This window comes from Chlorocebus sabaeus, chromosome 13 (genome assembly GCF_047675955.1).
Source record: "Chlorocebus sabaeus isolate Y175 chromosome 13, mChlSab1.0.hap1, whole genome shotgun sequence".
Lineage (NCBI taxonomy): Eukaryota > Metazoa > Chordata > Mammalia > Primates > Cercopithecidae > Chlorocebus > Chlorocebus sabaeus.
Genome location: NC_132916.1, coordinates 16,206,856 through 16,230,145, shown reverse-complemented (window position 1 = coordinate 16,230,145; position 23,290 = coordinate 16,206,856). Strand labels below are relative to the sequence as shown.

The 23,290-nt window shown below is 42.7% G+C and overlaps 1 protein-coding gene across 2 annotated transcripts in view; it reads right to left on the bottom strand.

The window, feature by feature from the left end:
- The window catches only part of CNKSR3 (CNKSR family member 3), a 107,978-nt gene that overhangs the window by 46,166 nt on the left and 38,522 nt on the right, over positions 1-23,290 (bottom strand). For both annotated transcript variants that reach the window (XM_008007652.3, XM_038001126.2), the window contains exon 2: positions 1,669-1,832. In XM_008007652.3, coding sequence (XP_008005843.3) covers positions 1,669-1,832 — 164 coding nt within the window. The remainder of the gene's footprint in view (positions 1-1,668; positions 1,833-23,290) is intronic.

Below are 23,290 nucleotides of genomic sequence, written 5' to 3'. Positions count from 1 at the left end.
ATGTTTGTACAAAAAAAAATACAGTTTCAGTAATAAACAGGATGCTTAGACGTCTGGGCAGTGCAAAGCACTTACACAATAGTGCACAGCCACATCTAAGGTGAGCGTTACTGTACAGATGGGAAAAACAGACACCACCATTTCCCCAGAGGTCACAGAGGGAGTAGCATGTAGCAGAGCCGGGATTAGAATGCAAATTCCTGCTTCCCAGACCCGTGCTCAGACTACTTGGCTGTAGCGTCTCCCAGGCGGCGGCTCATTTATCAACTACAAATAATTTCCCCATTACTTTCCTAAACAAGAGCAGTGCATCTCAGAGCAGAAGACAAGGCTCTGTCCATTTTAAGAAGAAGAATACACACAATGCAGCAAGTGTTATATAATCAACAGTACGCAGACCAGCGATGGCAAAATCATCAGCAGCACATTCTTTCCCACCATTCTCAGTGATGTAATTGTATATACCCCTGGCTGGGGTTCAGGGCATTACTAACCCAGCCTGAATGCTGTCGAGTTTGTCCAAATCCTGACAGTTAAGTAAACTGCATCTTTAGCCTGGCACCGGGGCAGGCAGACTTGAATCCCACCCACACTAACCAATGTATAAACAAAATGTCCTTACAGGTGTTTTTGGCCCACACCTAACAAAGCTACCCATGTGATTCTAGTGTCAGGACCCAGCAGGATTTTACTCATTCGTGTTAAAACCAAAATCCATCATCTACAAAATGTAATGAAGGCCACGTTTTTTTCCCATTTCATAGGTCATGTCAAGTGCAAATATCAGTTATTTAAATATCACAAATATCTGTGAAACTCAACCGCTTTTTATAGTAACAAAACCAGACATGAAAATCAGAACCTATTTCTCACTTCAATTTAGAAGATGACATTTTCTTTTCTTTTTTGAGACAGGGTCTCACTCTGTCGCCCAGGCTGGAGTACAGTGGTGCAATCTCTGCTCACTGCAGCCTCCACCTCCCAGGCTCATGTGATTCTCTGAACTCAGCCTCCTGAATATCTGGGACTATAGGTGCATGCTAGCCACACCCGGCTAACTTTTTGTATTTCTAATAGAGACAGGGTTTTGCTACGTTGCCCAGGCTAGTCTCAAACTTCCGGACTCAAGCAATCCACCCGCCTCGGCCTCCCAGAGTGCTGGGATTATAGGCATGAGCCATTGCGCCTGACCAGAAGGTGACATTTTCATTCAGGACTATTTCCAACGTTTTTTCCTTATAAAAGAAAACTAGACTAACTTAGACTAATACAGAGATTTTCTGAAAAAGACAAATCTTTCTGTAAAGGAAAAGTTAATAAATATTTTAGGCTTTGGGGGAACCATGTGATTCTGTTACAACTACTCAATTCTCACTGTAGCAAGAAAGCAGCCACAAACACAAGTGAATGGACATGGCTGTGTTTCAATAAAACTTTATTTACAAAAATAGATAGCGGGCCAGATTTAACTCACAGGCCATAGTTTGCCAACCCTTAATGTAGAAAATAATTCATTTTTTCCCCTTCCTATAGTATCTTTGGCTCATGTTTTATTTCAATGGAGCATTAAGAAAACAGTGATATGCTAAATCACAAACAATGAGAGCTTAAGAGAACAAGGCTCTAAAGAATGTCATCACGGTACAGATCACCTTCTCCTGAACTAACCAGTGCACAGAGAAGGTCCACAGCCTCCAACACAAGCTCCTGGTGTCCAATCCGCGTGACCCCCAGCTCCTCCAGATCCTGATGGGAAATCTGCAGCAGCTGCTCGCCATTGATCTTCTCCCGTTCAAACTTGTGGACATATTGTTGCAGGCAGTCATCCAACCCTGCCGAAAACAACCAGAAGTCCCATTATTGTCATTCTGTTCCTTTACCCCCACCAAACTGCCTGCATGTCACATCAATCTCAGTAATCACCAATTGTGATGCTACTATCTGATTATCCATGTGAGGCCTATTCCACCTAATGGGCACCTTTGCATGACATCTCAAACAGGTTTTCAAGTGCAGCTTAACATTCTCAAGTGATCCAGCAGACTTTTATGATAGTTACCTTTTCATTCCCTGTAAACTAAAGGAATAAACGCCAAACCCCTGCTGACTTAAAACTCAATTATCTAGACCAGACATGTTGTCTGTTTGCTAAGCAACCCTTCTTTTGGGACATCATCCCTCCCATCCCATGTAATCCCAGGGAGCTTGCCACTCAAGATGCCTTGCCACAGTGGGTGGCACATGGCCAGGTCTCCTGTAGGGCTCTATATACCAGCCAGTCATAGGTTTAGGGATGGAGATGTGACTCAAGCAGAACCAATCAAAATCTTCCTTGATATTTGACATATGGCTACAAGAACTGAGAAGCTCTTTTTTACCTTCCAATCAGAAGTCAAAAGATAAACCTTGGCAATGCTGGCAGTCATTTTTCTCATCAGTTTTCTGAGAATAAATCCATTTGAGAAAGAGAGAAAGAAAATGCCCCAATAATATCCTATATACCCCTGGATAGAACTTTGCTTAATACAGATACTTCTAGCCCTAGAATATTTCACTTAAGTTTAAATAAGTTTTCTTTTTAGATTAAGCTTGTTTGTGTCGAATCTCTGTCCCTCGCAACTGAAAAAGACTCTAAAGGAGACGGGTACCAGCAGTGGTACCATATAAAAAGGCATGGTAAATGGGTTCGCTTATGGCAATTTTTCCAGGTCAAACGCTATGGCCAAAAGTGCCATATTTTAATGCTTGCATATAATGACTAAAATGAGTAAGCCAAACAGAACTTGAGAATTATTATTGCTGTACAGAGAACTTGTTTTAATAGTTTTACTGGAATAACATGTTACCCTGAATCAATTGATCTATTTAAGCCTAATAATAAAAGTCACCTTGGTGTTTTAAAAGACCCGAGTTATATAAACTCAATCCCAACACAAAGAATGAACACTCCATTTAACTGGAAAAGTATGTAGAAAGCATGCTGCCGCCCCCTCCCCACCAAATGCACGCATGTGCGCGCGCACATACACGCCCATACATGCATACACACGCACACATTTATTTCATTTAACCCTCACAAAACCTGTGTCATGTGGGTATCTCTCTGAGCTAGCACTTACTTTTTGTAATACTAAAGTCTATGGATATTAAAATCTGATGTGTGAGGCTAAACTACATCTCTGCCCTACAAATGTTCACCATTTTCCTCCTAATAAGATATAGGAAGAAGAGTAGTTTTCTGATAACCATTTGGGGCTATTAAATATAGGAAGAGGAAGTAATAAAAAAAAATCTATGGTAACCATTTGGAACCCAACTCATCCTCCCTGAAATGACATGTGTCTAGCCCAGGGGCTAGACATTACACAGCAAGTGAGGTTGGGAATATTGATATAAACCCAGCTCCGCTCTGACAGCCTTTAGCTACAGGTGGCCTTCGTGGCATGTGAGTCGGGCAGGCAGTGGAGCCCAGGCAAGTCAGCAGGTGTTGAGACCGACACCCTACCTGGGCTGCAAATGCAACCTCAGCATCAGGACACTCAGAATCAATCGTCTGCAGGGGAGGGCAGTATCTATCTGTAGCAGGCAACCATGACAAGGGACAAGATTGAAGGACAGCCTCCTAACTATTTTGTTCCCATCTTGTGGATGAAAGAATTAAGGCTCACGGAGAATACATAACCTGTCCACAGTCATATAGCTGGTCAGATGCCAAGAAAAGGGCTGATGCAGAAGAAAAGAGGTCAAGTGCAAGTTAGGGTCTGTTGGACACAGCCTCGTTCTTCTCCATTTTCTCACAAACATGAGATTATAACCCAGGATTATAAAAATTCTTCTCCAACAACTTCTTAAATCAGCAGTAAAGTCTAACCACAAGACAGTTATTAAAATAGAATTACAGAATCTTAGAGTCACTTAAAAGGCACTTCAGATCCCAATGAGTACAAAAAATTGAGAAAACACAGACAAAACAGAAATTACTGTGACGTTTACCCCGAATCACTTAGCCAGTTCTAAGCCTGATCATGATCTTCTCCTCTCTCTCAGGACGCTGTCCTCCCTAGCCTACTTTTAAGCTTTAAAAAGAATTTTTTTGTTTTAGTTTGTCATACAAGTTTAGGACAACTATGTTATATATTTAAAGCCTGTTATGGCTAAACCGTGTCCCCACAAAATTCATATGTTACAGTCCTAACCCTCAGTACCCTGGAATGCATTTGGAGAGATAATCCTTAAAGAAGGAATTAAGTTCAAATGACATCGTTAAGGTGGGCTCCATCCATATGACTCATGTCCTTATTGGAAGAGAAGATTACAACACAGACACACACAGAATAAAGATATGTGAAGACACGGAAAAGACGGTCATCGTAAACCAAGGAAAGAGGCCTCAGAAGAAACCTACCCTGCTGACACCTTGATCTCAGACTTCCAGTCTCCAGAATGGTGATGAGACAAATTTCTGTTGTTCCAGCCTCCCAGTCTATGGAGCTTTGTTATGGCAGTCCAAGCAACCCAGTACAAATGTAATAACATTTTCTTTCATATTAATCCACACGTGATGGACTCTCTCAAACAAGGCCCAGTGACCAATGGAACAAGTGATGTTTACTGTGCTAAACAAGCTCACTGCTCATAATACAAAGCATAACACTGAGAGATTCACATTCGTTTTCATGTACAGAATAAATCAGTCCATTAAAACTACAGTGAAAAAGTATATTGGATGTTCCTTAAGCTTCATTCCTGAATGCTAAGGAGAAATAAAGATGAGGCCAGATCATTTCTCTGTTAATGAACTGAAAAATTCACGGAAGAAGTGGGATTCCAGAAGTAGCTTTAGAATAGTAAGGAAATGTTTGGAGCACTGAAAAGGTTGAGATGGAAGGAATGGTGAGGGTTCTAGACAGCGTGCAGGCTACAAATGATTAGACATTGAGAATTGAAGAATACAGAGCATTTCTTTGAGAAACTAACCAGAATCTCCTTGAGGATTATGAGAGAATATAAGCATTGTAACCTTGAATAATCACAAGTTCCCTGAGATGTAGAATTATCAAGCAGAAACATCACGTTACTACCCCTATAAGAATAGAATCTATTGTAGCCTCAAGACTTTGTCCTCAAGGCACACATATATTGAATATGCTAGGTTTTAAATAGTGTTGCCTCCCAGAGTTTTATTATTCCAATACATTATGACCTATTGTTCGGCAGTCCTATTGTTTAGAATACAATTAAACATTTATAAACAGCTAAATTAAACTATTACGCAGTCCCACAAAGGAGGGAAAAGCCTCAATTTCTAGTAAACTGATCTAATAGTTTTAGAATTTGCAATAAACCATACTCTTTTACTTATTTGTCAGATGGATCTATCTGCCAGTTTCTTGCTTCAAGCAATTTACAGAAAGTCTAGCAAGACCAAGAGAAACACATAATTCAGTAAAATTAGATGAAACACATTCCATTTATACAAATTAAACACACAATTAAATGTGAAGGAAAAACAGAAGAAATTCTCACAGAAGGGAGCCACAGGTCCCAGGCCTACTCTATTGTCACGAAATCTGGCTGTATATAATCCTAAACCTTCAAGGAAATCCCAAATGCAAGATGAAAACACAAACACACACACATACACACACACACACAGAAACACACACGGATAAGAGCCCACAATCCAATACCAGTCTTCCTTCTCACTGACTGGATAACCTGGGGCAAGTTACTCAGCTGTCTCATTTGTAAAATGAGAATACTAATACTACCCACTACAGAGAACTGTAATTAAAATTTAATGTTAATGTTTATAAAGAGCTTAAAACACCATAGAACACACAGTAAATACTCTGTAAATTTGGTTAAATTTTAAAATGTGATTTATTCAGGTCCTCAGTTTTCTAAATGTTCAGAATAAAAGTTGATGGCTGGGCATGCTGGCTTACTCCTATAATCCTAGCATTTTGGGAGGCCAAGGCAAAAAGACTGCCTGAGGCCAGAAGTTTGAGCCCAGCCTGGACAACATAGCAAGACCCCATCTCTATTAAGGGAAAAAAAAAAACTGTTTGTTTGAGACGGGGTCTCACTCTGTCACCCAGGCTGCAGAACAGTGGCACGATCATAGCTCATTGCAGCCTTGAACCCCTGGGCTCAAGTGATGCTCCTGCCTTAGCCTCCCAAGTAGCTGGGACTACAGGTGTATGCCAGCACACCCAACTAATTTTTTATTTTTTGTAGAAACATGGTCTCCCTACGTTGCCCAGGCTGGTCTCAAACTCCTGGGCTCAAGCTGTTCTCCTGCCTTAGCCTCCCAAAGTGCTAGGATTACAAGTGTGAGCCGCTATACCTGGCAGGAAAAAAAAAAAAATTAATTAATTTTTTGAAAGAGAATGAAAGTTGCTAAAGAGACACAGAAACTCCCAAATGCTTAGGTGGCCATGTTATTACCTTCCCTAGAAAGTGTTCCCAAATGTGAGAGCTGGTAATCATCACTGATTTCACCTACAAAAATTTTATGATTTATAGCAGAATGTAAGCACCATAAAAGTAGTGACTTTGGTTGGGCACAGTGGCTCACGTCTGTAATTCCAGCACTTTGGGAGTCCAAGGCGGGCGGATCTCCTGAGGTCGGGAGTTCAAGAGCAGCCTGGTAAGCAAGTTCAAGACCACTGTCTCTACTAAAAATACAAAAAAAAAAAAATTAGGCTTGGTGGCGGATGCCTGTAATCCCAGCTACTCGGGAAGCTGAGGCAGAAGAATCACTTTAACCCGGGAGACAGAGGTTACACTGAGCCGAGATCATGCCATTGCACTCCAACCTGGGCAACAGAACAAGACTCCATCTCAAAAAACCAAAAAAAAAAAAAAAAAAAAAAAAAAAAAAGGGCAGTGACTTTGTTTTATTCACTACTCCCTCCACTGGCGTGGAGAACATTGCTGGTGTTCAATAAATATTTGTAAAATAAACACATGATGTATGAAGAAAGACAAAGAACTCCACATAAAAATTAATATCACACCAATGCACAAAAGTCATCTGCTTTTATTTTCTTTCTTTCCTTTTTTTTTTTTTTTTCCCCCCCCAGACAGTTTTACTCTTGTCAGTTCTCCTGCCTCAGCCTCCCAAGTAGCTGGGATTATAGGCACTCACCAACACACCCCGCTAATTTTTGTATTTGTAGACGGGGTTTCACCATGTTGGCCAGGCTGGTCTCAAAATCCTGACCTCAAGCAATCCACCTGCCTCGACCTCCCAAAGTGCCAGGATTATAGGCATGAGCCACCATGCCTGGCCTGCTTTTATTTTCTTATACAAATAAGCAACTAAAGATAAACTGTTGATTGTGATATCAGTTACAGATATTTGCTACACCTCTCAACATTTCAAGATTAAAGGAGGTCATTTCTACACAAAGAGAAATATCATAAACAAAATAAAACTCCAAGCCTCTCAGTATCAGTCTTTGACAAGACACCTGCCTCGTACTAAGAATTTTTATTAATTAATTAATCTCCCCTAAGTGTAGAAAGGATTATATACCTGAAGAATAAGAAATTAAAGTAAATGCCCCAATGCAAAAAACAAACAAACAAACAAACAAAAAACCACACACACACACAAACAAAACAAAACAACAACAACAAACCTATGGCTATTCTCATTTTCTGTAAAAGAGTAAAATCAGATCATGAACTAGATCCCAAAAAGCAAATGGTCATCATAACTTTAGTGGACAGTGTCCCACAGACCACACCCTCTGTGGCTTTGCTTCCAAGAGCTTGGCAAGCTCAAGTTGGCAGAAGCTACAGTTCTTCAAATACAGGAGCCCAGAGTGGTTCTTCCAGCATTTTGCATTGAGTACTTCCACTTGAGTTGGGTTTTGTGCTTTTAGATTGTTTTTTGCTTTCTGGTTTTTGTTTTGTTTTTTTTTTTTTTAATGTTTAATTTCAGAAATCAGTTTAGCTAAAGCTTGCAGACGCTCATCTCACTCAAGACTTTTAAGAACCACAAGTGACATGTGCCGGGCACGGTGGTTCCTGTCTGTAATCCCAGCACTTTGGGAGGCCAAGGAGGGTGGATCACTTGAGGTCAGGAGTTCGAGACCAGCCTGGCCAACATGGTGAAATTCCATCTCTACTAAAAATACAAAAAAAAAAAAAAAAAAGCTGAGTGTGGTGGTGGGCCCCTGCATTCCCAGCTACTCAGGAGGCTGAGGCAGGAGAATCAGTTGAACCCAGGAGGCGGAGGCAGAGGTTGCAGGAGTGCCATTGCACTCCAGCCTAGGTGACAAGGATGAAACTGTCTCCAAAAAGAAAAATAATAATAAAGTGACATGTGATACAGAAATTTGCTCCCACAGGATTTTGGTAGACTATGTTCTTCCACGAGGAGAATCATCACAGACTCACACAAATTCAATTTAATTCAACAAATTTTATGAAGCAACTACTACATGTAAGATACTCTCTACTGGGAATCAACCTCCACTACAAAGGAGATGGGGTTCAGGGGTAGGTCACTTTATTATTATCTGAACCAGAGGGAAGGAAACAAGATTTGGGTGGTACATTTACACCTGACCACAATATTCTCAGAATTCCCAATACTTTGAAAACCATTAAATGGTAAAGACCTGACATCAAAGCTCCTTAGCCTTCCCAACTTACTGATAACCACTGTCCAGTATATTATAACTTTCCCCAAACATGACATGTTGCTAAGAACAAAAAGACAGTTTTCAAACAGAAGCGTGACATGGTTTGGCTTCTATGTGAGCACAGTAGGATTAATGGAGCGAGCAAAGCTGATGTCAGGGCACGCCAAAAGCCAGAAAGGTGGTCTACTGGTAGGCCTCCGAGTGCCCTTTTGTGAGATGAGTCACCCAATGACATCACTTGGAAATGCCTTTCGTCTGTCACTCGTTTTGTTGATGTCTTTAGGCCTTAATTTTCAGGACTACTTGATAAAGAGTTGATTTAAATATAGCAATTTGAGGTTGTTCAATAATACTATGTTTGAAACCCAGGAGTGGGCCAGATGCAGTGGCTCACACATGTAATTCCAGCACTTTGGGAGGCTAGGGTGGAGGGGATCACCTGAGGTCAGGAGTTCGAGACCAGCCTGGCCAACATAGTGAAACTGTCTCTACTAAAAATACAAACAGCAGAGCTTGGTGGCCTGTAATCCCAGCTACAGGCATTCTCTGCCTTCTGTTCTGTCATTTGTCTCTGCAGAGGATCCCTTCACCATGTCCCCTTCTGCTCGTGGTCACTGTCACGGCTGAACTTCTCTCTTTCCCGGATTTCTGCAATAACCTAGAAAGTGGCGGCCATGCTCACTCCCTCCTTCCTCTTAATTCATCCTCTATCATTCCATCTGAGCAAAACCATCCTGTCCTTTACAGATCCCAGTCCATTAGCTCAACACAGCATCTCAAGCCCTTTGGGACCCGTCCTCCTCCAAACCTCCCTGCAGTCCCATCATGCTGTAACTCACCCTACTGGTGAGGACACAGTAAGTGCACCTGTTCCGCTGAGTTTCTCCAAAAGTAACAAAAATGTCACTCACAGATTGGCAAAAACAGCACCCCGGCCAAATCCCGCTGGCTGCCTGTTTCTGCAAACAAAGTCTGAATGGAACACGGCCATCACTCCTTGGTTTACATATTGCCTCTGGCTGCTTTTGTACTACAATGGCAGAGCTGAATAGCTGTGATAGAGACCGTGTGGCCCACAGAGCCTAAAATATTTACTACCTGGCCCAGGTTTACAGGCCCTTGGTAGAACTGACAGCAGCGATGAGTACAGAGTGATGATGACCTCTGCCGACCAGAAAAATAGACTCCACCAGTCCAGTCTGGAATTAAGGGAACGTGAGTTTTTCTTCTTTTGTTGTATTTTTTAAGGAATCATTTCATACAGTTACACTGAATTTAAAAGTATAGAAAATGTTACCTCCCCTCCCCCAATGAAAGACCTGAATGTTTTAGGAGGTTCCTTACAACTTTTTAGCCACTTTATTATTTTCTTTTTGTCAGTTCTCTTGAGGCATTATTTATAGACATTAAAAGTCACCAATTTCCAGTGTACAACTCTATGAGCTTTGACAAATAGGCAGTCATGCAACCGCCCTACGATCATGATAGAAACATTCCTATTGCCCCCCAAAAGAGTTCCCTTGGGCCCCTTAGCTGCCCACTCCCTCCCCACAGCCCCATTCCCAGCTGCCACTAATCTGATTTCTACCTAAATGAGCCCAATTTCTCCTCCTGGCTGTACTCCCTGTCCTGCCTGGGTAACACTGGCTAACCCACTTAGTTCCGGTTCTCAGGCTTCGTTAGCAGGCTTCCATTAGAACTGACACCCACGCACACTACTAATTGCAGCTCTGATTTTATCAGCCATCCTTCGAGGTTTGTGGTTAAATTTAATTTGAAGAATGGGGACCATGATGAAACATAATGTCTGAAAACTGGATTGGAAAGCTGCAGTGTTTCTTACAGGTCTAAAGATCCATGGTTCCAACATATGTCTGAGCTACTCAGAAGTTACCTTTACTTACAAGAGCAGAGTATGAAAAAGGAAATAAACTGCCCAGAAACTTAAATCCTAAATATTCTCAAACCTACAAAAGAAAGAAAAAGAAAGAAGAGAGAGAAAAAGAAAGAGATGAAGAGAAAGAAAGAAAGAAAGAAAGAAAGAAAGAAAGAAAGAAAGAAAGAAAGAAAGAAAAAGAGAGAGAGAAAGAAAGAAAGAGGAAGGAAGGAAGGAAGGAAGGAAGGAAGGAAGGAAGGAAGGAAGGAAGGAAGGAAGGAAGGAAGGAAGGAAGGAAAGACAGACTAGCAAATGAATGAACTTGGTGTTGAGAAAAACCATATAAAAACGATGCACGTATAAGTGAGGGTTTTGACCCTGATCAGAGCTGTGAGCTGGGACTGCTGCTCCCTTGGAAGCAGTGGCCACGTGAAATCCAAACACATAATAAAGATCCAGCCACCAAGAACTCTGGAAGCCCAATTTAGAACCAGCAAAGTTCTTTCCTTTGTTTCTGAAATGGAATGACTGATTTTGAGGACAAGGGACACCCCACTGGCCATTTTTGGGGGTACCAAGCTGAAAGAACAGTAACGTAGAAGAGAAAATCAAAGTTTAGACTCTTACCCGTTTGAAAAAGCTGATCTACACATTGCTGAAGAGCTACCAAATATGTAGTAACGAACCCACAGCTTCAATTTCTTACAAAAAGCAAAAACAGGCGGAATGCAAGGACAGTCGACGCTAAAGCACTTTCTTGTTCCCAAAGCAAACTCAACTTTCTTGCTAGTAACCAAAGTCCTCTGAGACTTAGGTCACCCTGAAGACATCAGAAGACGTAACCAGGGAACAACCACACTTTGAGTTTCATGACATAAGTAGAAGACATATTATTTAAACAAAATTTGGAGCTAGCAAACACATCCATGCCAGGACAATTTAAGAAAGTAAAAATAGAAGGACTACCTTAGCTCAAGGATTCAAGTTAACCAGAAAACAACAGTCAGATGGGCTGCCCTCATTTGAGGTTTCTGAATGGGTAAGTAATGTGTCCCAGCTGAAAACTTTAACTGGGAACCTCTGGCTCTCAAGTTGCAGGGCTCCCAAGCCTATGCTGCCCCAACCCCAACAGATTCTGTGCAACTTCTGACCACTGTGAAAGGGACGCAGCCTGGCCCCCTCCCGGGACCCTGAGCTGCTGAACAAAGTCTAGCCATGGCGGGAGAAGTGCCCAGAGAAGGGACAGGCGAAAGAATAGAAGTTGGTGTTGTGTGAAAGCATTTTTGGAGGGAGGAGTTTATGCTGATCTAAATCACAAAAAAAGAACCGATATGCAAATCTTAGGTAAACTGAAGAGGTCATCAGAATTCAGAATATAATGGCAGCCCTCAATATTCTCCTTTGAGTCCTCCTTCCTTGCTCCTCCCTCGAAAAACAATGTATGAGGAGCTTGAAAGATAATACTAAGGGCAGGGAAGAAATACAACACTGACTTATGTGTGTGTGTGTGCATATGTGTGTATAAGCATATACCTATATCTCACAGCAGACATTAAAAATGCAAAATGAGAGATTCTAAAGACAAAAACACAATTGTAGGGATGAATACAAAGCCTACGCAACACTCTGGTAAACATGTACTTTCCAAGGTTGTTTGTTGTAATTCAGTAACCAAACCATTGTATCCAATTTTGTAACAGACCTTGGACCAAACAAGGGGAGGGGAGGGGAAGAGAGAAGCCACATGTGAAACAGAAGAAAGGAATGCATTTTACCCAGGAAGCTGTACTTTTTGCCTCATCTAGTGCAGCCTACTTTTGCCAAAACTGTAAATTTGATTTGGTCTAAAAGCCAAACACCGGCAAAACGATTGTCAGTTCATGCTTACACGGAACAACGGGTAGAATTAACTAGTTCCCCTGCCACACAGCAAGTTTACGTTTACAGCACTGGGGAGAACCAACTCAGCACAGAGAAGAGACATACAGTGGCCGTGATGCTGCAGCCACTGCTTGAGGGTCAAGTTGGGTAAGTTCTACCATATGGAGGTGAGCGCATCCATCACTTCTGCTCCATCTGAGCCGTCAGGATTTCCATGGAAAAACCATTCAGCCAGCCCTCTCCCAACATTGCCATCATCATTTCAAAGTGCCTGGTCCAAACAGCCAGGTCTTGTATCAAATTAAACCCCTGCAGGAATAGGGGGCGGCTTGATTTAGTGGCTCATGGATCCCTGCAGTGACCCCACGGAGAGTCAGGTTGTCATCATCTCCAGTTTATTGGTGAGGAAAGCAAATCCCAGAGACTATCGGGAAAAAGGCAAAGGTAAGACAGAATCCGGACCACACCTGGGCAAACATACATCCCTGTGGGTTCTGAGCTGGTCAATGAAGAAATAAGTGGAGGGGAAGACAATTAAGTACGTTAATGTGCAGACCTTCTATTACTGAGTACTTACTATGTTTTTGGCACCATGCAATGCATTGTGGAAATGGCATAATTTACAGTGGCTGTTCAAGTAGCTGAAGATTAAACAATTGTAAACCAAGCAAGAAGAAGCTCTATGCCAGCTATACAGGCCAGGAGAAACAGTATGGCCTGTGGAGCCAGATGGCCTGGATTCAGCTCTACCACTTCCCAGCTGTGTGACCTTGTGCAAGTTACTTAACCTCTCTGTGCCTCACTTTCCTTATCTACAAAATGGAGAGGAGAGCAGTCCCCACACCTCATGGGATTAACTGGATGATTAAATGTGTTAAAATGTGTAAATGAGTTAATATTCTTAAAGCACTTATAAAAATTGCCAGGTATACAGTAAGCGCTATTATTTAAAAAATGAAAGAAACTGGGGCTCAGCTTGTAAGTAACTGGCCTAAAGTCGCACAACCAATAATAGGCAGAGTCACGATTTAAAGTCATTTCCCAGAACTGTGAAAGGAGAGCATGGACCCAGCATGGGCTTGGGAGATTCGGAGCTTTGATGGCAGGAATCTGACATTACCCTCAACTGATGCCTTTTACTTCCTGAAGTGGCAGGAGTTGGAGCAGGAGGGGGTGCTCCAATACAAGGAGGCTGGAAAAGGGCCGAAACAGCTGGGGACAGCCGCCTGGGACAATGGAGCAGGTTTGCCAGGCAGCATTAAAGTCTTTCTAAAATGTTTTAATAGCAGCTTTATTGAGACATAATGCATATACCATACAATTCACCTATTTAAAGTAACAATTCAGTGGATTTTAGAATATCCACAGAGCTGTGCAACCCTAACCACAATCAATTTTAGAATTTTTAACACCCCCGACCAACGAAAATTCTGTACTCATTAGAAGTCCCTCCCCCCGAAATTATACAATAAAGTTGTATAATCTCCCCCCACCCTCTCAGTATTCTTTTGGGTGAACCTGTCTGACACTCAGCCCTGAACAACTACTAATCTATTTTCTGTCTCTATGGATTTGCCTGGATGTTTCCCGTAATGGATTCTGCACATTTCACATAAACAGAATTATATAGTATGTGGTTTTGCGTAATTGGCTTCTTTCACTTAGTATCATGTTTTTGAGGTTCCTTAAAGCCTTCTTAACACACAACTTCAATGCCCTTCCCTTGCTCCAAGCCCCGCTGGCTTCCCACTGCACTTGGGATCAAATCTACAGCCAAAAAAGTCCAGTGTGATCTTCCTGGACGCATCTCTGGCCACATGCTGCCCTAACCACTATGCTGGATGCTGGCCAAGCACCTCGGGCTCCTATCTCGAGGCCTTTCCCTGTGAGGTTCCGTCTACCTCGAATGTGCTCACCTCCTATGGCTCAGTGTCAGCTCCCTTCACATCCGCAGGGAGGCTTCAGTTGACCACCGTATAGGAAGGAACCCAGCACTCCATTACTCGCTGTGCCCTCCACAAGCCTTTCCAAACCTGTGACTATTTCTGTGTTTGTTATGCTGCCGCGAGTCCCCTGCCTCCTGCCACAGAGGGCCGGGACCATGCATGGCCACATTATTTACCATTTCGCCACCTGCATTGCCCAGCACAAAGGAAGCACTTCGGGATTGGTTGAATGAAAGAGAAAAAAATGAAGGAAAAGTTCAGCTGAGGTTGAAGACAGCAGTTTGGAAACGTGTAAATCAATCAAGTTGTATAATTTCCCCCCACCCTGTCAGTATTCTTTCGGGTGAACCTGTCTGACCCTCACCTTCTCACCTTTCTTTCATACACACATCACCAAATATTTATGCAACCCCCTGGCACATGCGCCGGGGGTATTCACCGTGGGACGTGAGAAAGAGAAGATCCCAATCCTACAGCCTGCACTACGGCAGGGGAAGGAAGAATCCTTCAAGTTCTTCAACACAAAATTCCCACAAGTTTGCTACACCCGTGGCTTCATGGGATATCAGCCCTGGTTACCACAATGACTTAACTGAAGCTTTCTCTTGTTCTCCAGAAAACCCAGGTTTTACTACACTCCAGGGGCCAAGACAACATTCCCCAGATCCTAAGCTGGGTGACATGAATCTCTAGGGCCCTCTCATCTTACAGAGTCACCTTTTTGCTGTGCTGGAGGAAGAGTATCTAGGCCCGTGGCTCTGGCTCTGCTGAGCTAAGTGACCTCAGTCGGATCACTTGGCCTCTTCACCGCCGTGTAAAATGCAGGGGCTGGGAAGGTGACCCTGTGGTTCCCACTGGTCCTGCGTTGCTATGATTCTGTATGTCTTAAAGTGCTACCTTTTCTCCCATCTTCAAACTAATCAGGCACCACCTTCATGACAATCCCCCGAGAGCAGAAAGTTCTCTAATAGCAAAGCCAGCTCCCATCAACAGGGCAGGAATTGGCACTCTCTGTGTACAGTTAACTGACGTGCAAAAGTCCTGTTTCCGAGGTTAATATATTATAAGACTATACAAGACCAGAATTAGAGAAGAATTGTAAAGCTCTGTTACACTTCTTGGTTTTGTTTCACGCTTAATAAAACAGAGTTGTGTGCATCGTGCATCTGATACACAGAAAACCAGATCCTGGATTGGCTCAGCTGGGACTGAACGTTAGGGTGGAGGGTGAAAGCCTCCCTGTGATCACTGCACATTGTCACAGCAGGGACAGCAGTGCCCCCTCTGCTGTCCTTCCCACAGAGGGCAAGAGCAGGCAATGCCACTGAGGTTCTCAAAAGAAAAAAAATTCTACTCTCGGAAACATTCACACTAACATACAATATACATCGTGGATTTAAGAAGCACGCTAAAGAAAGTCAAAGGCCTGGGCTGGGCGCGGTGACTCACGCCTGTAATCCCAGCACTTTGGGAGGCTGAGGTGGATCATGAGGTCAGGAGACCATCCTGACCAACACGGTGAAACCCCGTTTCTACTAAAATACAAAAAATTAGCCATGCATGGTGGTGCGTGCCTGTAATCCCAGCTACTCGGGAGGCTGAGGCAGAGGAATCGCTTGAATCCAGGAGGCGGAAGTTGCAGTGAGCCGAGATCACACTGCTGCACTCCAGCCTGGTGACACAGCAAGACTGTCTCAAAAAAAAAAAAAAAAAAAAAAAAGAAAAAAGAAAAAAAGAAAGTCAAAGGCCTTAGTGAGCCATAAAGCCCAGGCTACCAGTTGCCCTCTCAAGAGTGACGTCATGGCACGGGAGGCAGAGGGTAGGAGAAAACTTCAAAGTGGTCTGTGGGCCACGCGCTGTGGCTCACACCTGTAATCCCAGCACTTTGGGAAGCCAAGGTGGGCAGATCAAGAGGTCAGGAGTTCGAGACCAGCCTGGTCAACATGGTGAAAGCCCATCTCTACTAAAGATACAAAAAATCAGCCAGGCATGGTGGCAGGCGCCTGTAATCACAGCTGAGGCAGGAGAATCGCTTGAACCTGGGAGGCAGAGGTTGCAGTGAGCCAAGATTGTGCCACTGCACTCCAGCCTGGGAGACCGGGTGAGACTCTGTCTCAAAAAAAAAAAAAAAAAAAAAAAAAAAAAAGTGGTCTGTGGTGAATACATACAAGAGTTTCCATCTTCAGATCTGCAAAATTGACAGCTTAAATAAAATTCTAAAGTCTTTAATGCAAAATACAATAGAGTCGATCTATCTTACCAAATATTATGGTTAACAAGAACTCAAATTTCCTCTAATATTCAAAAGGATCAACAAAAATTTGGGGAAATGAACCTATAAAATTACATGTCTAATTACAGAAAACAGGCACTGTTTTCTGTATGGCAGGTACTCTAAGACTTAATATATATATAACCCCTTAAGTGTCCTAGCATCCCCTCATACGTGTCCTATAACTGTCTCACCTGGAGCTGAGGAACTGAGGCACCCAGAAGGAGGTGGCTTGCTCACAGCCTCACCGAGCCCAGCTCACACCAGGGGACTCACATCCTCACTGCCAGATGCTACCCCCCATCCTCCAACACAGAAACGTTCACAGATGTCTCTTTAGCTGATCTCTGGAAAGTACAGTTTTATATAACAGGAAATTATACACATCGTTTAAGCTAACTGAGCTTACTGTCTGTGACTGCCATCAGAAATTTTCATGGCCATGTGAATATAAATGGCTCTCCCACCTGGATGGGTCAGACGAGAAAATACTTTTAACTTAAAGACATTATCAAAAGCCAGTACGTGATGAGTCGGGTAGCCCAAGTTTCTAAATAACACTCAACAATACAGCTGAGAGGGATTCTGTAGATTTTTTCCAGGAAATCTGGATGGAATTCTTTTCTAGCTCTTTCGTATTTGAATGTATCTCTAGAAACTGGCCCCCCAGGCCAGTAGGGACCTAAGCGGCCATATGCAATTGACTGCCTCCAAAGGATGAAACACTTGTGGAATTCACAAACTCTCTACCTATATGTTCCAATTTATTTTGAAAAAACTTTAGAAAAGGGCAAGTTACCGCTTTCTGGGACCGAATAAAAATATGGTACTTTAGGCTGTGTACTTCAAGTTTTCTGGGTGCCATTCACATTTCAGAAATAGACAAACGCAGAGAGAGAGAAACAGTACTAGAGAAAGAGAAAATGTCAAGTAGTTGTCACCACAGGTCACCATGTACCTGTATATCCTAAGGGCTCCAGAAACAAAATACCTGACTAGTGGCTCGTAAGTAGAGAAAGGCCAGTTCCCTTGGCTCACGTACTGACTTGTGTTTCACCACACAAACAAAAACAAAGGAAGTGCCTGCCCCACAGAAACACGCACATGCGTGAGCAGCAATACCGGCAAAATTTTGGAAATATTGTAAAACCTGAGGGTTCACACTCCCAGAGTCCAGGAGCCAGCCTTGGCCCTTACGGAAACAGCTAGGTGATCCCTTACAGAAAACATGTTGGGGATGGGGGGATGGGGGGAACGGAAGGAGGAGTTAAAAAGACCTCTTGAGATATTGTCCTCCAATTGCTTTTTCGGTGTTTTGTTTTTGAGACAGGGTCTAGCTCTGTCACCCAGGCTAGAGTGCAGTGGCACAATCATGGCTCACTGCAGCCTCCACCTCCCACGCTCAAACGATCCTCCTGCCTCAACCTCCCAAGTAGCTGGGACTACAGGTACACACCATCATACCCAGATAATTTTTTTTGCATTTTTCTGTAGAGGCAGGGATTCGATATGTTGCCCAGGCTGACTCAAACTCCTGGGCTCAAGTGATCCGCCCCCCTCAGCCTCCCATAGTGCTGGGATTACAGGAGTGAGCCCGGCCTACTTATATTTTTTTATGGAAGAGAAGAAAATATGGGAGTGCCACTACAAGGAAAAGAGCTAAGCAAAGGGAAAACAAACAGGACAGGCAGGCAGGAGGCAGCAAAGAGGGAGGTCAAACTTTGGGGAAGATGAAAAGCAAATTAGAAGGCCACTCTGTTTCCAGTTAGAGCCCTCAAATGGCTTCCACAGCCATTCCCAAGAGCAGTCTTTAAGTGAAACAACAGTTACTGAGACCTTTCCCATGGAACCACCCACCCCATCCTCCCCAGATACTGGCCGGGAGTCAGGGATATTTAAATCACCTCCATCCCTCGTGACCCGTTTCATGTTTTGGAGAGGCACAGCGCTGCCAACTATATAAAAGCTTTCTGCTTGGGAGTCCTAAAAGAATGACATTTTCCCCAAAACAAAGAATTCATTCCATCTGAACCAACTTATATTTATTTAGCCAGTTCATATGCATCTACTAGATGCTACAACTATGTAACACTCCCCCGTGTAGGGCTTACAGATGCCTTCAGGGGTTCTCATGATACACACTGTCAACAGGTGGTCCTGAAGAGCATCAACAACTGGAGATGCCATCTTCTCCTTACGATCGTCACAGCTGTTTAGTGACTTAAGCAAGAAGCAGAGGTCATATTCCTAAGAGGTAACTCCTTGAAGTGATTTTGCACAAGGCTTATGCCTTGATGGGAAAATCACACATTAGAATGACAGTCTTCTATTGAAAAAGAAGTATTTCATTTCAAGTTTATGTTCGTATTTTACTTATATACATATACCATATAAGTATGTAAAGTATGTGGTTAGGCCCATTATTAATATATATGCATTCGTGTATATATATATATGTATGTATATATTTGTTTGTTTTGAGATGGAATCTCACTCGTGTTGCCCAGGCTTGAGTGCAATGGTGCGATCTTGGCTCACTGCAACCTCCGCCTCCCAGGTTCAAGCAAGTATCCTGCCTCAGCCTCCTAAGTAGCTGGGATTACAGGCGCCCGCCACCATACCCGGCTTATTTTTGTACTCTTAGTAGAGATAAGGTTTCGCCATGTTGGCCAGGCTGGTCTCAAACTCCTGACCTCAGGTGATCCACCCACCTTGGCCTCCCAAAGTGCTGGGATTACAGGTGTGAGCCACCACACCCGTTTTTTGTTTTGTTTTGTTTTGTTTTGAGACAGGGTCTCATCCTGTCACCCAGGCTGGAGTGCAGTGGCTCGATCTTGGCCCACTGCAGGCTCTGCCTCCCAGGTTCAAGAGACTCTCCTGCCTCAGCATCCTGAGTCACCAGGATTCAGGCACGAACCACCACACACAACTAATTTTTGTATTTTTAGTAGAAACAAGGTTTCATCATGTTGGCCAGGCTGGTCTCAAACTCTTGGCCTCAAGGATCCACCCTCCTTGACCTCCCAAAGTGCTGGGATTATAGGCGTGAGCCACTGCACCTGGCCCATATATATTTTACACACACACACACTCCCCCCCATGATCATCTAACCCTAAAAAAGTCCACCTGTGTATCACAGTCCCTTCTATCATACTGCCTTTTAAATCTTTTTCTTCTGAAGACAACACTTTTTGAAATTACCGACTCTATTAGGATAATGGCTTCCTGTCTGTCACCTCCTCTAAAACGTCTGCACCGTAGAATTAGGGATCTCCTCTTTCTTATTACCTGCAGTATTATCTCCAGCTCCTAGAACAGATTCTTGCTGATAGGAGGCACTTAGTAAGTAACTACTGAATGAATGAAGAACGAATGCTTCACCACACACCAAAGCAAAAGGAAGGCATTATGGAAAAACTCAAATAGAGCGGACACAGAGTCATACAACTTGGGCTTAAGAGCGAGCTTGACTTCTTAATTTCCTATATAGGTAGAGAAGTTGCTTAGTCCCTAGACTTCAGTTTCCTCAGCTTTAAACTAAGATAGGGTGGGCACGGTGGCTCATGCCTGTAATCCCAGCACTTTGGGAGGCTAAAGTGGGAGGATCGCTTGAGCCCAGGACTGAAAGGCTGCAGTGAGCTAAGAGTGAGCTAAGGCTGCAGTTGGCACTCCAGCCTGGCCAACAGAGCAAGGCCTCATCTCTAAATAAATCTCTAAAGAAAGAAAGAAAGAAAGAAAATGCGAAGTACTGTGTTTGACAGTTCTTTGCAAATTAAAGAGTACTTTATTATTGCTGTAAATGACATCTTGAGTCAATATTGATAGTGGCATCAAAGAAAAAGTTCATTAGCATAAATCCTTAAATAAGCGAGTTAATCTGGCAAGTGAACTTTCTCATCTTCGATCCCATTTTGCAACTGATTGGCTACCTCTCAAGTGTGTGACAGTTTGTTTACAAATAACAGTAGAAAGAAAGTATAAAGACCAGGGTTCAGCTCCCTACTCTACGATCCAACTTTAAGCCCTCCTCCCTCAGCACCATCACATATGAATAATAAATATACGAATAATCCAGAGATCTCAGAGTGCTACTGTGATGATAAAAACCTAATATTACTCTTTGTCCAGCCCGTTGGAGCTTGCTAATGTCAGCCTACAATAGGATTCTGGCACCAAAGGCTACACGGGCACCACTGGGAAAAAGCACCATCCTATTAAACAATGGGACAATGCCACCAGTCCCATTCCGTTGGCAACGCTAGACAATACCTCCACAAAAAGACTTCTATCACCAGTCATGTGTTCTTCTGCTACCAGATCTTTCTTACTCAGATGTAATTCACAAACCATAAAATTTGCTCTTGTAAAGTGTACAATTCAGTGAGTTTTATTATTTTCACAAGGTTATGCAACAATCACCACTATCTACAGCTGACCCTTGAACTAACTTGGGGTTAGGCGTTCCAACCCCCTCATAGTAAAAAATCCACGTGTAACATTTGACTTTCCCAAAACTTAACTACTAATAGCCTACTGTTGACCAGAATTTTTACGGATAACATAAAGTCTATTAACACAGATTTATATCTACATGTATTTTATGCATTCATGACATACTTTTTTCTTATTTTTTTCGATATTTTGAGACTATAGAGTTTTTTCAGATTGTTGCAAATCTCCAAAAAAATTTCCAATATATTTACTGAAAAAAAAAATCTACTTATAAGTGGACCTGTGAAGTTCAAACCTATGTTGTTCAAGGGTCAGTTGTAATTTGAGAACATATCCATCACCCCAAAAAGAAACACCCTACTCATGAGACATCATTCTTTATTTCCTATTCTCCCAACCCCTGTAATCAAGAACCTACTTTCTTTTTCTTTTTTTTTGTTTTTCTTTTTTTGAGACAGGGTCTCACTCTTTTGCCCAGGCTCGATGGAGTACAGTGGTTCGATCTCAGCTTACCACAACCTCCACCTCCCAGGTTCGAGCAATCCTCCTGCCTTCAGCCTCCCAAGTAGCTGGGACTACAGATGCGTGCCACCATGCCCAGCTAATTTTTGTATTTGTAGAGACAGGGTTTCACCATGTTGCCCAGGCTGGTCTCAAACTCCTAAGTTCAGGAAATCCACCTGCCTTGGCCTCCCAAAGTGCTGAGAATGAATCTACTTTCTATCTATCTCTATGATTTGCCTGTTCTGAACATTTCATATAAATCATTTCATACAATATGCAACCTTTTATCTTTGTCTTATTTCATATATCATCAGATGATCAAGGTTTATCTATGTTGCAGCCTGCACCAGTACTTCAGTCCTCTTCATGGCTGACTAATATTCTATTATATAGATATACCACATTTTTATCCATTCATCAGTTGATAGACACTTGGGTGTGTTCCCTCTTTTTGGCTATTACAAATAATGTTGCTATGAACATTCATGTATAGGTTTTTAGGTGAATGTACGTTCCCAATTCTCCTGGGGTTATATCTAGGAGTGGAACTGTTGAGTCACGTGGTAACTCTTTAAGATTCTGAGAAACTGCCAAATTGTTCCCCAGTGGAGCTGCACCATATTACAGTCCTGCCAGCAATTTATGAAGGTTCCAATTTCTTCACATCTTCACCAACACTAGTTATCATCCATCGTTTTTAGTATAGCCATAATAGTGGGTAAGAAGTAGTATATTATTGTGTTATCAGATTTTAACGACCCAATTTTTAGTAGGTCCTCAGAAACAGAAACTAAATACCAGACAGTGGAAGAAAAAAAAATCCACATTACGCCAAGTCAGTATTCCCAAACTTCAGTCATTCAAGTACTACCCTCATGATTTTACCAAATCTGAGTGTCATGTCTACTATTATTTACTTATTTAACAAATCAATTCATTTTTAATTTCATTTTTATAAGAATCTTTAAGTCAATGCTATAAATATGTGTCACATGCCATAAATAGAAATATCATGAATACACACTTTGGGAGGCTAAGGCAGGCGGATCACTTGCAGTCAAGAGTTCAAGACCAGACTGGCCAACATGGTGAAACCCCATCTCTACTAAAAATATAAAAAGTAGCCAGGCATGGTGGCATGGACACCTGCAATCCCAGCTACTTGGGAGTCTGAGGCAGAAGAATTGCTTAAATCCAGGAGGCGGAGGTTGCAGTGAGCCAAGATCGCATCATTGCACTCCAGCCAGGGCAACAAAGTAAGACTCTCTCTCGATAAATAGATAAATAACATGAATATAAATATGAAAGCAAAGCAAAGTTAGCTAGATGGAACTGTCTCCCAGGGCCTGCTTCTTCATGTTAAAAGAAAAATTTGCAAATAAAAGGTGCTGGAAAAATGACAGCTACAGAGAGAATCTTCCCTTGACCTCATCAGACAGACTGGACAGCAAGGTGCTGGCACCATCAGTGACAGAGTAGCTCCCTGTCATGTTTGTGTCTCTTACGGTGTAACCTCTTACTATCCCAGGTGCATCACTTTGAGAGACCCTGCTATGACGCTTCGGGAAATACCGGTCCTGAAAGAGAAGGCCAGTTCCATAGTGGTCATCACACTGGGGGTTTTGATGGACAGTTCTCTACATAGCCCATTACACTTGGCTGAGGGTGTCACTACTTCATGGTAACAAACCTTGTTCA